The sequence below is a fragment of the Grampus griseus genome (genome assembly GCF_964374135.1).
Source record: "Grampus griseus genome assembly, chromosome: 9".
Classification (NCBI taxonomy): Eukaryota; Metazoa; Chordata; class Mammalia; order Artiodactyla; family Delphinidae; genus Grampus; species Grampus griseus.
The window spans coordinates 27,558,348-27,576,630 of NC_139003.1; the positions used below are offsets into that span (position 1 = coordinate 27,558,348).

The 18,283-nt window shown below is 39.4% G+C and overlaps 1 protein-coding gene across 1 annotated transcript; it reads left to right on the forward strand.

Annotated features, from left to right (window-relative positions):
- Window positions 1-5,167: 5,167 nt before the first annotated feature.
- On the forward strand, window positions 5,168-6,084 carry TAS2R16 (taste 2 receptor member 16; the record flags this gene model as incomplete). Its single annotated transcript, XM_082662405.1, is given in 4 exon segments — window positions 5,168-5,202; window positions 5,204-5,715; window positions 5,718-5,828; window positions 5,831-6,084. Coding segments are annotated over 4 exon segments (891 nt in total). The 5' UTR covers window positions 5,168-5,188.
- Window positions 6,085-18,283: the final 12,199 nt, after the last annotated feature.

An 18,283-nucleotide genomic window follows, 5' to 3' on the forward strand; every position in this document is an offset into this window, starting at 1 on the left:
ACCAAGTGAAGATTTCTCACAGCTCTTCCATAGCCAACCTCTCACTCCCCATCACCACATATTTTTAGTAAAGATTTATTCCAAAATCCCTCTTTGCAACATCTGAAAATTTTATTCTGCCCCAAAACTACAACAAAGAAATTTTCATAGAAGGATATCATTTATTAAAAACCAAACCAAAGATCTCACTTCTTTTATAATGTTGAGAAAGTCTCAGCTTGGGCCAAAGTTGGGCCTTCCATTAGAGACTGATAAATCTATGTAAACTGGAGCTTCCTGAGGAGTGGCCACAGGGTAGCCTGTACGTACAAGGACCTGAGTCCTCCCCAGGCTAGAAGGAACCAGATATGACGTGTTTCAATCAATGATTTTCAAACTGAATCAAGCATCAAAATCACCTAGAAGCCTGGTTAGAATTCAGATTGTTGGGTCTCACTCCCAGAATCTCTGATTCAGTAGGTGTGAGTAGGGCTCAAGAATCTGCATTTCTAACTATTCTCCAGGAGAAGCTGATGCTGTTAACCCATAGGAATCACAGCTTTAGACACCGCAAGAGAGGAGTGTCTCTGAGGGTGTTTATCATTCAATTGCCTTAACCCCACCCAACCTCATGGACTTGTGCTATGTCCTAGGGAGAGACACAAAGTAAAGAAAACATCTCTGAGGCTCTGGAGTGTGTTTGTGGCTTTATTTTTCCCCCCTCTAATTGAATGTAACAGGAGAGGAGGAGTGTTATTCTCCTCCATGTTACCTCAGATCACCAGAGGCTCTGCACCTTGAGTGTTGAAACGTTCTAAGGCAGCAGGGCCAGTGCCTGGGAAGAGTGATGAAAACAGAGGCAGTGCTGAATGGAGTTCTGTCTGTCACCTGAATCACAGTTGTTTTGCTGTTGATGGTGGGGATGGTCTTTAACTCCTTTTGGCCAGAATTTTGCCTAAGGCCTTTGGATAGCATCATTTTAGTATTAAATTATAGTTCTTGTATTTTCTACAATTTGCAATTTGCCAACTGAGTGGGTATATGCGCCCAGGGTTTCAGTAATGCGTACATTCAATAAATTGGAGACTAAACAAATTAATGCTATGATTCTTAAAGAATGAGATAAAAAGCAAGAAAAAAATGAACTTGCTTCAGGCCGCACAGGTTGATGGCAGAATTAAAAATAGAAGAGAGAATGAGTTTGGATCCTGTGCTTGGACCACATTAGTTACTATTAGATATTCTTTTCAAATGCTGACCCTTTGGGAGCCATTGCCACGTGAAAAAGATCGATTCTGACTGTTACAGAATTCCAGTAACACAAGGAAGAAAATGTGTTTGGCTAATTGGGAAACATCCGATTCCACTATTTTTTGGTCAAATTTGGGATTGGTTTAACAAGGGTCAAAGGCAAAACTCCACGACAAGCCTGTGGGGAAAAGAGTTCTATTTTTCAGGAAAGGGAATTATAAAGGGGAAGGCAGGTAAACAAAGTGTGTTCTTCATTTTAAGGTGAGGATGAAATCATTTTTCCCACAACCTTCAAGGATGAATGCCATCTTCCTCCACAGAACAAATATATCCTGAAAAATGAGACTAAGCACAGACTGAAAAGAAGCTTCCTGTGCATTACCTGGCTCGTGACTCTGATCTGTTCCATTGTATCACCTCCTTCTCTGGCTCTCACCCTCCTGCCTCCTCTTATAAAGACCTCTGTAATTACACTGGGCCCACCCAGGTTTTCCAGGATAATCTCCCCACTCAAGGTCGTTAATCACAACTGCACAGTCCCTTTTGCCACATACGGTAACATACTCACAGGTCTGGGGCATTAGGATGTCAATATTCTGGAAGGGGGACATTAACGATGTAAATAAACTACCACGTTATATTAACAATTGTTGAAGTCACATTGTTGAGTTCATATTGTACTACCTTGGGGTCCATTTGCCAGCCCCACTGGTCCAAACACTGATCAATAAATGCACATTCACAGCAGTGCAGATCATGGGAACCACTCTCCACAATATCACATATGATGTATAAGAACTTATAATCACCATTTGTCTCATTCAATTTTGAAGCATTTGTTCAAATTAAATGCCCAAGCCACAAGTTTTTCCCTAAAAAATTGTCAATTTGGGCACACTTATATTTTAGCATCTTTGTCAATTTCAAGTATTTGAATGACATAAGAGTATAATTACATGTGTGCATTTCTCTATTATACTAGGAGGCTAGCTTTATGATTTTCAAGGCCCTTACGCTTGTGATATAGTAGGACACATGGTCTGCTCTCCTTGTACTCATCATTCATTCAACAGCTATTTTCTAAGTACCTACTAGGGGCTGTTGTGTTCTAGTTGCTGAATCAAGGGACCCCAGAGATTGCTCTGCAGGATTCACAGGCCCACACAAGAAAAGAGCCAGCCTTTGAACTCCTAACCCCAGGGAACATCAACCACCAGTTAGGGGCTCACTTTATATGTCTCACATTCAAACTTTCACAAAGAGAATCTGGGTTATTCGATTGGTCACTATCAATATGGAGAGTGCCCCTGTGGAGTGCAGTAGAGCCAGGCCTTGAGGGTTCTCAGAATGAGGCAGTGAATACCGGAGGCAACATGCCTAGTGTATCCAGGACAAAAGGCAGGTGTTAATGCTATATATTAACGTATATTTCACGTCATATCATTTCTTATTTTTCCTTTTTTTATTTTTTTGCGGTACGCGGGCCTCTCACTGCTGTGGCCTCTCCCGTTGCGGAGCACAGGCTCCGGACGCGCAGGCTCAGCGGCCATGGCTCACGGGCCCAGCCGCTCCGCGGCATGTGGGATCTTCCCGGACCAGGGCACGAACACGCGTCCCCTGCATCCGCAGGCGGACTCCCAACCACTGCGTCGCCAGGGAAGCCCTCTTTCTCCCTTCTCATACCTGGATACATCTCAACCAATTCACCTTTTAATTGAAAACTAAAAGGTGCCATCTTCCTTTTAAAATTTCCTGATTCTTGCATTTTGTTGAGAATGCAGATCAGATGCTTTCTAATATTCTGTTTCCTAGTGTAATTTTTAAGTGTGGTTTACCTTTGCACCATGAGTTCAGTGGTTTCTTGTTTTACTTTCAAGGGTTCTATGACTTTCACTTTGTCTCCCTCATCAACTAGTAATTATCAGAATTAGCCTCTCAATTTTGAAGGCACTAATTAAATATTTGGTGTCTATCTGGTATAGCTTTCCAGAACCAATTTCCTGAATTCATTTTCTGGTCTGCATATATAGCTCTGGATTCCTAAATACTGAGTTATTTAGAAGTAATGTGCAGTTTGTCCCTTGTCTAAAACAGCATTGAAAGTCTACAAAATCACACGCGTCCTGCTTATAGGGATCTTTGTGTCTCTGAGGCTTTCAATTACCATCTTCATATTCCAAGGTACCACACACCACCACACATTCACTTCCACACCAGTGACATTGGATACTTGGAACTGTGGTCCCAGAATCGAGGCAGAAAAAGGGCTTGCTTCAAGAGGGTGCTATTGTAGTTGTTTGGGCAACTGCACATCAAATTTGCCTCTAGTGAGATTACAAAGAATAGAAGGACTAAGGGTTAAGCTTCCAAGTTTCCTCAAACAGCTCAGAGTGTGAATACTCAGCTGCTTCCCCACAGACATCTGGCTGCTCAGCTCAGCCTCAGGGCCTATGGGGTGGAGCTTTGAGCAGCAAGAGCACAGACGGGACGGTGCAGCCCAGGCCAGGCTACACAGCTGGACAGGGAAGCAGCTGCCAAGTGCCTATCCTCAGCAGGTGCCTGACGGATCCGCCCATTCCACATCCACTGGGGTCAGACTTGCTTGTGAGCCCTCATAAGACACTTCCAGAAATACCTAGTGGGGACTTAACAGAGGGCTACAACTTTACAGAACCAGATTACAGCAGGGCCAGGGACATCGAAGTTACCATCAACAGCGATTACCTTTGTCTCCACAGGCTGGTTAGAGAAGGGAAAGCTTGAAGACAATAATACATAAACAAACAAATAAAGAGAGCAAGGCTTCTACGCTTCTCTATTCAGTAGACCCCATGCTTCAAAATGGTTTTACTAGTGGTAAGAGGGCCCTCTTTCAATTCATCTTGAGCAATGGGAGCAGTGACAAACAGAGCCTCGCCATGTAAGGGGGAAAAAAATGGTGATGATAATGGAACAAGAACATTTCCCAAACCTATGTAAAGCATGAGCTCAAGGCACAGGAATCGGCAGAACAACAGCCAAGGAGGCCACACCTCAATTGTAGGGAGAGTACTGGGGGCACCGTGCAGTGATTTCTCTGAGTTGAGAAATTCAATGGGCAGTAAAGAAAGTGGCCCGTCTTGGATGAGGACACTTGAAGGTCTCAGCTTCCAGCAATTTTGTGGGTGGAATCTCAAAGCAAAGATTTTCTTTATTGTTTTTTCTATGCATTCAAACTTTGATTGTAGCATCCACGCCCAGCTGCTGTAGAAGCTGGGGACACACGGTTTCTGAAGTTGACATTGTTACAGCACTCAATGAGCAGAAATGTTACCCAGGATGTGAATGGACAGCGAAGGATTTATCTATCCTGTGGTTCAAACTTTAGGTTAAAAGACTGAGGATATTCTATTTAAAAGATGGGGAAATAAGCTAAAGACACCTCAGGCAGATAAAGAAGAAATAAACAGCATGGTTATGAAATACGGATGCTTTTTTTTTTTTGCGGTACGCGGGCCTCTCACTGTTGTGGCCTCTCCCGTTGAGGAGCACAAGCTCCGGACGCACAGGCTCAGCAGCCATGGCTCACGGGCCCAGCCACTCCACGGCATGTGGGATCTTCCCGGACCGGGGCACGAACCCGTGTCCTGCATCGGCAGGCGGACTCTCAACCACTGCGCCACCAGGGAAGCCCTAGGGGTGCTTTTTATGGGAATAATCAAATCACCTCAGGAGCAAGAATCCACACTCAAACCACATTTCCCTGCATCCAGGCCTGATAACAAACCAGCAGGCAAAGCATAAGCAAATCCTGCAGATAGGAAAATGGGAAAGTCAAAAATAAGCCCAGAAAAATTTGCATCCAGAGGGAGATATTTTCTTGTGTGAAACACTAGTGGGGCCAGGAATCTGGTCCCTACCTGGAAATTGTTGCAGAGATTCTGAGTCTGTGCCCAGGAAGTTTCTTTGGAATAGAAGGATGATAACCATCCAACTCTGTCTTCTTCATGATCATCTATATGCTCAAGCTCTTGACAATAATTATGCAGAGCAGCTTAACTGTTGTAGTGCTGGGCACAGAGTGGGTAAGTTTCCAAAGGCTGTCACCTGTGGAAATGATTCTCACCGGCCTGGGTGTCTGCTGCTTCTGTCAACTGTGGTCATCAATGCTGTACAACTTTTGCTCCCACTTCTACCCTAGTTACGAATTTTGGTACTTCAGTATCGTCTGGGAATTTACTAACATTCTTTCATTCTGGTTGACCAGCATGTTTGCTGTCTTCTACTGTGTCAAAGTCTCCTCCTTCAGCCACCCCATCTTCTGGCTGAAGTGGAGAATTGTGAGGTTGGTTCCTTGGCTGTTGCTGGGTTCTCTGCTGACTTCTTGTGTGTCTATCATCTTTGCAGCTGTTGGGCATTACAGCAAGATTCAACTAATCTCCATGAGGCATTTCCCTAGAAACAGCACCATGACTGAGAGACTTGAGATATTCCTGTGGGATTCTTCCATGTGTCACAAGTGGTTGTGTTGATTATTCCTTTCCTCCTGTTCCTGGCCTCCACCGTCTTGCTCATGGCCTTATTATTCCAACACCTGAGGCAGATGAAAGATCATCACACCAGCCACTCTCCAGCCTGAAAGCTCACTCTACTGCCCTGAGGTCTCTTGCTGTCTTCCTCATTTTCTTCACCTCTTATTTTCTGACCCTAATAATCTCCATGTGGGGTGTCCTTTTTAATAAGGGGTCCTGGTTCTGGGCCTGGGAAGCTATCATCTGTGCTCTGGTCTCTATTCATTTGACTTCATGGATGCTGAGCAGCCCTAAACTGAAAAGGGTTTTAAAGGTAAAGTGCTGGGACCTAGAGGCTGCCTGAGGCACAGGGGACAAGAAGACCCCTGGGCAAATGGGTGTTTGCACTGATACAACTAATATCAATAACCTAACCTGCAGGACTCTTGACAATCCCCTGTGTGATGGTGACGCACCATAAATGCAAGCCTCAATCTCTTTCCCTACAGCCATCTATCTCCAACAAGCAATCCCTTCTCTATTCTATGCCACTCCTTTCTTTTCCTTTCCACAGTCCCCAGGTTGGCCCCAACTTTCTCATGACATCTCCATCTCTCCTTAGTCCTCTCTACCTCTGAAATCTTTCTCCCAGTATATTCAACACAAGAGACCCAAAGTCACGGTATCTGCATTTTGTTTTTATTTGACCCATTCCATGATTGCCAATTCTTCATACTAGTATGAATCCCTTCCCCACAAGAATTTATTGCCCACATCCTGAATGTTCTCCATGCTAAGCCCTTGATTTACTTTCCATATTTTAGTCAAGAAAAGATCTTGTATCTCTCTCTCCGTTGCTTCTGTACTTTTATTCAATAATATGATTTTCCTTATTTGTGTCTCTTCCAAATACTGGGCCTTTATGCTTTTAATATTCAAGTCAAATTTTAACTATTCTTTTTCTTGCCAAGACATTACTTCCCCCAGAATAGCAGATGACTTACCCAATCTAGGGTCATCCTGGAACCTCTTCAAATATTGGCAATTTAATTTGACCAACTGCACACAGTTTCCATTGGCTGGATTCTTGCCTCTTCATGGTACCACAAGTTGGAATGGACTTTCTAGAAATATTCCCAGATTGAGGCTTAGCTCATTCTCTTCCATACATAACCCAGATATCAGCTGGGAACTCCTCTTTGTAAAATCTGAGTGACATTGGCTTAAGTTTTCTGTAATTTTCTATTCTGTATTCTCTGACAATCCAAAGTCCTTCCCAAATGGATAAGAATACAGGAACCACACAGGAATCGAATTAAAATCACGTATAGGACTTTCCTGTTTTTTAGAAGTCCTTTCAACCTCCCAATCCCACAGGTTTCTCTCATATTCTTTTCCTTATAGGGCTAAGTCCTACCTTATCCCCACGGCATCTCCCTCCTTATTTCTCTCCTCTTCACCCTCACCCACTAGCAACAAAGTGCCTTAGTAATTGCCAACCTCTGGACCTTTGAGTCTCAGCTTCCATCTGTTCCAGGCACTTGTCAAGGTATTTTTCCTAAGGACAGCTTCATCTCTTAAAGCATTCTGATGCCAGAGTTTATGAATATAATTGTTTTCACCTTTTATATATATGGGGCATGTCTGATGAACTGAACTTCTGGTTCTGCCATGAGAAGGCTCAAACACCTCCCAAGGAAAAAACCATCCTACAAGAAAAAGAATGCAGGTATCTCAAGTTTTGACCACAAAAGAAAGCTGAGTCCTGGAAAGGAATAGAAATTCTGATCTGGTCTTGGGTCTATCACTCTGACTTGTCTCCCAGTCAAGTCATCCCTTGAATTCATATTTGAAACTGAGGTTGTGAAGTATAAGTACAAACTGAAAAAACTTTTTCCAAAGACTCTGTTCCATTTGATATATCTCAGCAGCATTTCTACTGTTACATAGAAAGGGGAGTAAAGCGTATTTTCTCACTTCACCGTAGCACCCCATGCAGCCTTAGCATTTCCCAAGCTCCAATGGTTCAACTGGAGTAGAAGGTGGGACAGAGCCTGGTGAATGCAGTAATGTCTGGGGAGCAGAGTCATAACCAGATGAAATGGGACTGGGTAAATAAAGGAAAATAAAACATAGATAACAACCGTGTGTTATCTGACGAGATAATCCCAGGAATGCTTAGGAAGCTGGTGGGGTGGCAGGTTGCAAGAGTTTGGGAGCCTACCAGAATAGGTGAGACAAAAAAGCAACTGGAATTTGAATTACTGCTATTGGTCATTTGTATCCACATATTGCATGTTCTAAAAATCTCAGAAAGCTGAAAGAAACAGAAACTGCATTCCACACATATGTGTAAATAGAGAAGAGAGTCAAAAGAAAAACCTTCCCCCTCTGCTCCCAACTATCAAATACACAGATACTCTTCCAGAAGTTGTTAAATATTTGTAATACTCTCGCTGTCTTATTTTGAGTAAGGTGCAATGGAAAAGGTATCCAGGAAGGATATGCATGAGGTAGGGATGTTAGAGCCAGTGGAAGGTATCCAGAACTTAATAAAATAAAATGTAGAAACAGAAATAATAACTGCCTCTTATCATTGTGGTATCTAATAGTTCACAAAGAGCTTCCACGTACATTTAATCATTTTCAACTGGACAAGTTAGGTCATGATCATCCACTCCTGGTAAACAGACCGACAAAAGTCATATGAATTACCTAAGTTCATACTGTTTGTTAATACCAGACCTAAGAAGCAAAGGAAAAGGAAAGGAAATGAAGAGATAAATTTTAAAGAAGTGAAGAGTTTTTTTTGTTTTGGTTTGGTTTGGTTTTTTAGATTATACATCTTTTTTTATTAAAGTGTGTTGATTCAATCTCAAGTGTTTTCAAATGGATGCGTTTGTGGCCCAGGAAATTGCCTTTTGGAACTTATGACCTGCATAAGCAAAGTCAAATATGGTATTACACACTAGTGTAGGGAAAATAATTATTAAAATAGTGGTTATGCACTCACAAGTTTGTTGTAGGCAGACAGAATTATCAAAAACCCAGATGCTTATAAAAAAGTTTGCATTATTTAGAATTTCTTCCTTAGGAATCAAAGCAGTTGCTTTCTGGAACTACATTTTTCAGAACTGCTCAAAGCACCTCATCTAGATGAGTGTTTTTTAAAAATATATATATAAAAGTCTACCATGAGACTTCAAACATCACATATTTCACCTTTTATAGGCTTTTTATCATGCATCCCTCCCTTTAAAGTCCTTCAGAATAAAATAAACCCTCACATTCCATTAGGAAAAAATGGAAACATTCATGGTCTGAGAATTTTCTGCATTCCCCCAAATCTTGGGTACTATGTGCAATTTCCTCATATACAAGTTTTGAGGAAACCCCTGATCATCTGTTATTGAATATTCAGCTAATGGACATGCCATGGAAAGCTGACATTAAAAGTAGTAAATAGATTAAAATCTATTCCATAAAATAAAAATGTTCTATGATTAGAAGTGAAAAGTTTTAATTTGGATTAAATTAAATCTGGTTAGGATTTAAAAGGAAGATACTTTAGAAAGAATAACAGAGATGTTTGGGCTAAGAACAAGGAAATTCTTTTGAGAGCTTGAGTTAGCTAGATATGAGATTCAGGCACCAAGGGCCTAAATACCTGTATTGTCCAACTTGTAAGCAGTCTACCCTACATAACTCTCATTATTCATAACATCTATTGAGATGATCATTTGAATTTTATCTTTCATTCTATTCATATGGTGTATCACATTTATTGATTTGTGCATGTTGAATCATCCTTGCATCCCAGGGATAAAGTCCTCTTCTTGATCGTGGTGTATGATTCATTTAATGTACTGATGAACTTGATTTGCTTGTATTTTTTTGAGGATTTTTACATCTATGTTCATCAGTGTTCTTGTCTAGCTTTGGTATCAGGGTAAGCTGGTTTCATAAAATTAATTTGAAAGTGTTCCCTCTTCTTCAATTTTTGGAAGAGTTCAAGAAGGATTATTGTTAATTCTTCTTTAAATGTTTGGTAAAATTCACTAGTAAAATCATCCGGTCTTGGGCTTTTTTTGTTAAGAGGTTTTTGATTACTGATTCAATCTTCTTAATCATTGTTGATCTGTTTATATTTTCTATTTCTTCACGATTCAGTCTTAGATACTTTTATGTTTCTAGGAATTTATCCATTTCTTCTAGGTTACCTAATTTTTGGCATGTAATTGTTCACAGTAGTCTCTTATGATCTATGTATTTCTGTGGTGTCAGTTATGTCTCCTCTTTCATTTCTGATTTTATTTGTGTCTTCTTTTTTCCTCAGGTTTGTCCATTTTATCTTTTAAAAAGCAGATAACAGTTTCACTGACCTTTTATCTTTCTAGTCTCTATTTCATTTATTTCCATGCTGATCTTTGTTATGACCTTCTTTCTGCTTACTTTGAGCTTAGTTTCTTCTTTTGTTTCTAGTTCTTTGAAGTGTAAAGTTATGTTGTTTATTTGACATCTTTCTCTTAACATATACATTTATCACTATGAACTTCCCTTTATGAACTGCTGCTGCAGCATCCCATAGGTTTTGGTTATTGTGTTTTCATTTTCATTTATTTTGAGATATATTTAAATTTCTCTTTCGATTCCTTCTTTGACCCATTGGTTGTTCAGGAGTATGTTGTTTAGTTCCCTCATGCTTTTAAATTTTCCAGCTTTCCTCTTGTTGATTTATAGTTTCATACTATAAATCAAAAGGGAACTATTTGTAGAAACCTGTGGAATCTATAATACCCATAAGAGGTGGCAAATGATGATCTCTAGAACATGTCTGAAGGCAGAAGTTGGAGAAAAACTTGTTTCTTTGGAGCTCAGTCTATTCAATAAAATTTTTACAGGAGATGTAAAAGTCAGTAAGATGTTAAATGTGCCTACATTTTCTCTGAGATTGCTTGTCAGGCACTGTGCATTACATTCTCCTTATAAATAGACCCTGAGATAAATTCCTTTCCCAGAAGGAACCAAACCAAAGGCCAAGGTAAAGGTTCACCTCTGATGATCCTTAGTCTTCCTGCCACCACAAACTTCACAATTCCCTCTACTTGAATCCAGACAGAGTAGCCTTAAAGTTTGGACTTGATCACAATAACTTTCAGTGTCTGGTAAATCTTGAGCAGAACATTGAGTTCTGCTCTTTTTCCTGTTTTGGTATTTGTGTTTATATTTTGTTAATCGCGTTACTGTTCTTGTGTTAATGGCCCTCACTGTTCTTGTATTTGTATTGTAAACTATGGCAAGTTCTTTCCAAAACTGGTCTTGCTAAAGATAAAGAGCCAAAAGAGAGAGAAAGGCTACCAAGGATAATAGTATGAGTAGTATTGTAGCAAAAAAGCAATCACAGCACACCTGCAATTGTAAACCTTTTAAAAAAATTATCCAGACTTACTTTAATTCCAGAAATGCATATTGAAGGAGAGATTTGGGGGAACTCTTTCTTATAAAGCCTAGAGGAGCATCTATAGTATATTTTACAATCAGTATAAAATAACTTATTCCTGTGACTATTCATAATGTCAAAATGCTTCCTAATAAGAGGGGGAAAGGCATCTTCTTTGATTTTTCTAGACAGAGTTTTTAAATAGAATCTTTGAGACTCATTCACCATTTTTAGCCATGTCTCAAACTCCCCAAACATTTCTTTAAGATGATGTTCTATTTTTAATAAAACTTACAAAATTGATCCTAAGTGTGAATTGACTTTTTGCTAGTTTTGGTGGCAAAGATAGTTGTATTAACTATATTGCAGTGCCAAGTTTCTTCAAATAATTTTTTTAGATAGAATATATCAAAAATGACAGGTCACACTGGTTAGAGTATGTAAATTCTAACCTATATCATGACTGAAGTTTTTCTTTAAATTTTAAACTAAATGCTAGATTTTTAAAAATTAACTTTTATTAAAATATGCTAGCTGTAAGTAACTCAAACACAGCCAAGATACAGTCAAAATGACTGGGAATAATCACTTGCATTTGCAGGAAAAAATAGATCTTAAAATTTAAGTTTAAAATTAGAGGGAAGATAAATTTCACAAGCCTTCATTCTTAAAGTCTAAAGACAGACTGTGTAGGTAGATATTTCTTGAGAATATTGGCCGACTGGTGTTGTCAGTATTTGATGGTTTGAATGAGACCCACTCCAAGAATTTGGAAATAAGATTGTCTTCTGAAGGGTAAATCAAGAAATCAACTTTTCTCCCTACCTCTGCTCTAAATGTAGTAACCTAAGAATTAATCAGAAAAAGGGTGGGTAGAACGTACTCCTATCAAATCTCAAGATGTATGTCTAGACAGAGTCCAGATTGTAACATATTACACAGAGAGGTAAAACATGTCTTAAAATAAACTAATAAACACACACATAAAAAGGTAAGAAATTTGAATTTCATGATGTTCATCCAGGTCTGCCCATGGTAGGGGGACGTTTTGGTCAACCAACTTGAAGCTTTCTAGTCCTATTGACAAGTCCTTCAAGCTATTATCTGAGAGGTTTGTCACAAGGTCATGTAAATCCCTCCAGTTTTTGCTCTATATTCTCTCACTCACTCATTATGATTTAGCATTTCATGTTATGATAGTCTATAACCATGCCTCTAAGTAGACATAAAAAGAAAATTCCTAGGTCCTAAAATGTGGGTACAAGAAAGAGGAGAATCCATGACATACATGAGTATAGCATGGCAAGACTTCAGGACAGATCCTGGATATTAGGACAAGTGTCTGATACCCCACACTGACTGCTCTGCCACCTTTACCACCACCCTGAGACCATCCCCTGAGAAACAGAAGAGAGACTCTGCAAAGCTTGCACTCTTTGTTCCATCTTTGCAACTCTTTTGTAAATCTAAAAGTATTTTTAAATCAAAGTTTATTGTTAAAGAGCAATTAAAATTCCCTAATACTTATAACATTCTTGGTCATTTCTTTGTCTCTTGAGAATGATTTCATTATTCTTTTGTGTTTTTTAATTTTTTATTGAATGCCACGCATTTTGCATAGACTTGTAGAAGCTGAGGTAAATAATATTTGTGTCTAAAGACAGGCATGCCATTTCTTCTGTCAGGGTGTAAGTATGGTGGCTGGCATCTCTTCCTGCCTTGCTCTACATAGCTGATCCATTCCACACGTTCCTTCTCTTCTTGGAGGAGGTTGTCCCTCCATCAATTTAAGATTAGTGTCCTTAGTTCTCTGATGGATTCAGGGAAAGTTGTAATTTTTTCATTTATCCAGCTCTTTCTCACTGATAGATGGGAGCATGTTTTTTGGTTTTAGGTTTGTTTGTTTTTCAGCTTTCTACATCCTAGGAGTAACAGAACTCCAGGGTTTTTTCTCCTTAAGTCTGTCTACACTACAATCAAACATGCATGTAGGAGGAATGAAATTGAGCAAAGTGATCAGAATAATATTTTTTAAAGCAAGAGATTCTGAATGTTCGAAAAATCACAGATTCTAACATTGGAAGGAATGTATTAGAAGGCATCCACCCTAGTTTTAAAATCTTTTGAACCATGTCTTCTTTTCTTAAAATTAAATTTTCACTTCTCATATTTCCTCCAGGAGAATGCTTCTAGTTAAAAATTACTATGTCTTCTGCATATCTCCATCAGTCAAAAAATACCTGTTGCAATTTTTTCAGCTGATATGAAAAGCACAGAAATAATTTTTTTTATTTTACAAATAAAAATTATATTCTAATATTGAGAATGTTTTCAAATTGTGTACCCCTTTCCTGATTCTGGTTAAAAACACCATATGGAATCTTCCCCCTCCTCGGTTTGAAAATAATTTACTGTACCAAACACTCACCAAACAAATATTTTTCTTCTGTATATTGCCTAGAGAGAGAAGTGTATTATACATCAAATTCTTTACACTGACACATCAGTATAGTAGACACAAGGATGGGGATCTATAAAATGGGCAGAGTGGGGGAGGTCAGGGCTATGCTTTTTTGCAAGGAAGTTAAAAGATGGGCTGGGGCTTCCCTGGTGGTGCAGTAGTTGAGAGTCCACCTGCCGATGCAGGGGACACGGGTTCGTGCCCTGGTCGGGGAAGATCCCACATGCCGCGGAGCGGCTGGGCCCGTGAGCCATGGCCGCTGAGCCTGCGTGTCCAGAGCCTGTGCTCCGCAATGGGAGAGGCCGCAACCGTGAGAGGCCCGCGTACCGCAAATAAATAAATAAATTTTTAAAAAGATGGGCTGTATAAAACTGGGCTGCCCCATCTAAGGACTCAGTGCATCTAAGCCAAACGTGGTTAAGCACCGAACAGCCAAAGAACTGAGGTGATGGAACAGATTCAAATCAAGCATCTCTATTCTTCGACCAGAGGCAGAAATCTATGTGAAGAATAAATCAGAAGCATCCACAATGTGATGCCTAAAGAACACAGCACCTCTTCTTTCTCTGTAATTCCTAAATGTTAAAGAAAAAAGCCTGTAATGTTGACAATTGATCAGGAAAATCTAACCTTGTAGCAATGTCCTCTAACCTTTCTTGATCTAAAAAATGACCTGGCTTCTTATTAAAAATAGAGATTTCTGGGAACCATTCCAGATTAAGAAATCAGAATCTCTAGGAGAGGCTCCTCAGAATGTGCACTTTTAACCAAAGTTCATGGGATTCCTCAGATCAGAATTATTAGGGAAACGGTGTTAGAATATACTCTCTTCACAATTTCTTACCCTCAACAGCATTTTTGTATTACTAGCTAATCACTTCTGATGATCAAGGCGTGATAATCCTGACGCTTAACACTAAAATATTAAACGCTAGGAGCTGCTTGTGTGCTTGTTAAATTATAATTTCCTTTCTGGAGGTATAAACAGAAGAAACTCAATACTGAATTCACCTTATAGTAAATTTTAGTGAGAAGCTGGCAGCAAACAAGTATTTTATTTATTTTTTGCCTGGATAATTTCCTTTAGAAAATTATTCAAGGATAAGAGATAACCTTTTTAAATTTTAATTTAAAATAACCTTTTAATTTTTAAATGAATTATTCCAATGCATGTAAAATTATATGAGCAGGAACAAAGCAAAATTTATTCACGAACACATGACTGACAGAGGGTAGAATCATCTCTGCAAACCTCTTGAGAGTACATCTCAGACTAAACCTACTTTGAGAGCCTGTTTGTGAAAAATCCAGGGCTGTATACTTCAGTGGAAATGTATTTGTTTTACACAAAAGGGAGAGTTTCTAATGAGGACAACTTTGTCTTTTGTAGGAAAGACAAAAAGCATTGAGGCTTGGTTTTAATTTGGGGGAAAGGGATGAAAAGACTGCAGAGAGCTCTGAATTTTCCTGCAAACTACCTCTTGAGCTTTTATTGGTGACCCGTAGGCAGTGTTACTTAATGTTTGGCTCAAGACTATCCGAGTCAGAACTATTTGATGAAAGTGTTTAAAATGCTAATTCCTAGGCCTCTGCAGATTTACTGAATTAACATTTCAAGGATGGAACCCAGGAAGCTACCTTTTTAAAAAAGTATTCCAAATGATTTAGAAGAACATTGAGGTTGGAAAATTCGTGCCCTGAAGCAGAAGTCAGCAAATCTTTTCTGGAAAAAAACCAAATACTAAGTATTTTATTTTCTTTTTAAACCACTTTTTTTGAGGTGCGATTGACATGTAAAAAGTGGTACATATTGGGCTTCCCTGGTTGAGAGTCTGCCTGCCGATGCAGGGGACACGGGTTTGTGCCCCGGTCCGGGAGGATCCCACATGCCGCGGAGCGGCTGGGCCCGCGAGCCATGGCCGCTGAACCTGCGCATCCAGAGTCTGTGCTCCGCAACGGGAGAGGCCACAACAGTGAGAGGCCCGCGTACCGCAAAAAAAAAAAAAAAAAAAAAGTGGTACATATTTAATGTACACAGCTTGGTTAGTTTGAGGGTAAGTATACACCTCTGAAATCATCACTACCATCAAGGACATAAACATATCCATATTCAACCTCCCAAAGTTTCCCCCCTCACCTTTATTATTATTATCATTGTTTTTGTATGTGTGTGATAAGAACACAACATAAGATCGATTCTCACAGCAAATTTTGTGTATAATACAGTATTGATAGCTTTAGGCACATCTTATTTATCTTGCTTAACTGAAACTCTGTACCTTTGACCATCACCTCCCCCATTTTCCTCTCCCCCCCAGCTCCTGGCAACCACCTTTCTATTTTCTGCTTCCTGAATTTGATTATTTTAGATTTCACATGTAAATAAGATCACATAGCATTTGTCTTTCTGTGTCTGGCTTATTTCACTTAGCATAATGTCCCCGAGGTCTGTCCATGTTATCACAAATGTCAGGCTTTCCTTTTTTTTTAAGACTAAATAATATTTTATTGTACATATATACCACATTTCCTTTATCCATTCATCTGCAGACAGACACTTAGGTTGTTTCTATATCTTGTCTATTGTGAATAATGAACATGGGAGTGCAGATGTCTCTTCAAGATCCTAATTTCAATTCTTTTGTGTAAATACCCAGAAGTGGGATTGCTGGATCATATAGTAGTTCTATTTTTTAATTTTTTGTGGAGACAATATAGTTTTAGAATGCATTTAGCTAGAGGGATAAACCAAACTCTACTTTTATCCAGAATGTCTTTGTGTTGTCTACTTTAAAAAAAATCTTAATAACTAATTGCATTTTTAATAAGAAAACTCAGAAATGCTAGTCATAATTAAGTGCCTCTTTTTCTTTTTAGCTTATTTAGAAAATGACTATGACTTTTGTAGCTCTGGGGACAGTGTATTATTCCCCTCATTGAAATCTTCACCAATAACTTTTTGGCTTAATGTCTTTTCACCTTATTCTTTTAACATTGTTAAATGAGAGACAGATTAATGTACTTTGATGTTTACAAAATTTATTTCATACCAAATTTCTGTAATTTTCTAGATCCAGTATCAAACTTTAGCATCAGCTTTATTTTTATTTCATAGTGAAAACTCACTATGTCCAAGAGGCATAAAGTTCTTTTCAAAGATAAACTTCCCTGCCAAAGGTATTCCTGGATATGGCAGGTTCCCAGCCATCATCTGTTTTCTTCCTGCCTTCACTATTCCCACACCCTCATCCCCATATCCACCACATGTACGTACACACGCTCAAACACACACTCACACTGACGCACTGTACACCCTCCCTCTTGCTACAAACACCTAAACACTGTTGCTTTGCCTATTTCCCAACAGAATGCTTGCATAGGAGAAAATGTGACTGATGATAACAGAGAAAGAGAATGAAAAAGAATGGAGAAAATGTTTGGGGGTAGCAATGAAATGAAGTGGGAGCTGCATATATATCTCTGCCTTCATGATCTTGAAATAATCTGACAACAGGTATCAGCTGATACAGAATTGGAGAGCTAGAAGAGAACTTTGAGTCCTCTAGTACAAAGCCCTTAGTCAGCAGATGAAGAAAAAAATAAATAAATAGAAGTAGAGAGTAGGTGACTTGCTTCAGGAATTTAAGTAGTTGGTAAGGAACCTAGAATTAGAAACTGTATTTTCCAGTTTTTCAACTGAGATGCTATTTTTTTCTATTCATACATTCTTTACAGAACATACTCATCTTAACCATGTAAGGCAAGACTGACATTTTCAAACTCTCTCTTTCAGGATCGTTCTCATCACAGTAATAGTGGCAGTGTATTCCCCATTGCTCAGGATTATAAGGATCTAGTTCTTTCCAAATTGCACAAGAAACAGAACTATGATTAGCTTATGCTACTGAATCTGGGTTTATTGGATAGACATAAAGGAAGCAAATTAAACAGTAAACGGTATCAACTATCCCATAAAAAGGCTTCACAGAGCACTGGAATGTAAGTACAAAGCAATTCTTTCATTTTCAACCAGCAGCAGACATCCCTTGTTCCCTATTCCAGTGTTCTGATATGATGTTGACTCAGTTAATCTCTATAACTGATGCTCTTGTTTTTACTAGTAATAGATTCCTTTTCCTGTGTGTGTGTGTGTGACTAATACTAATACCTTAGAAAAATGGCAGTCACCATTCAATATGGAAAACACATGTAAGATAGAGCACTTGTGTGTGGCCATTTCAAAGGTCACAACTTAACCCAAAGATTTGGTTACTCTGGATCAGAAGCTCATCCCTACTTCAATCAGCTCTGGCCATGGTGGTGGCACAAAACATGGCATCATATGACCTAAAGATTCCTCACTGGGGCTTCCCTGGTGGTGCAGTGGTTAAGAATCCGCCTGCCAATGCAGGGGACACGGGTTTGAGCCCTGCTCCGGGAAGATCCCACATGCTGCGAAGCAACTAAGACCGTAAGCCACAACTACTGAGCCCACGTGCCACAACTACTGAAGCCTGCGTGCCTAGAGCCCGTGCTCCGCAGCAAGAGAAGCCACTGCAATGAGAAGCCCACGCATCGCAACAGAGTAGCTCCTGCTCGCTGCAACTAGAGAAAGCCCGCACGCAGCAACAAAGACCCAACGCAGCCAAAAAAATAAATAAA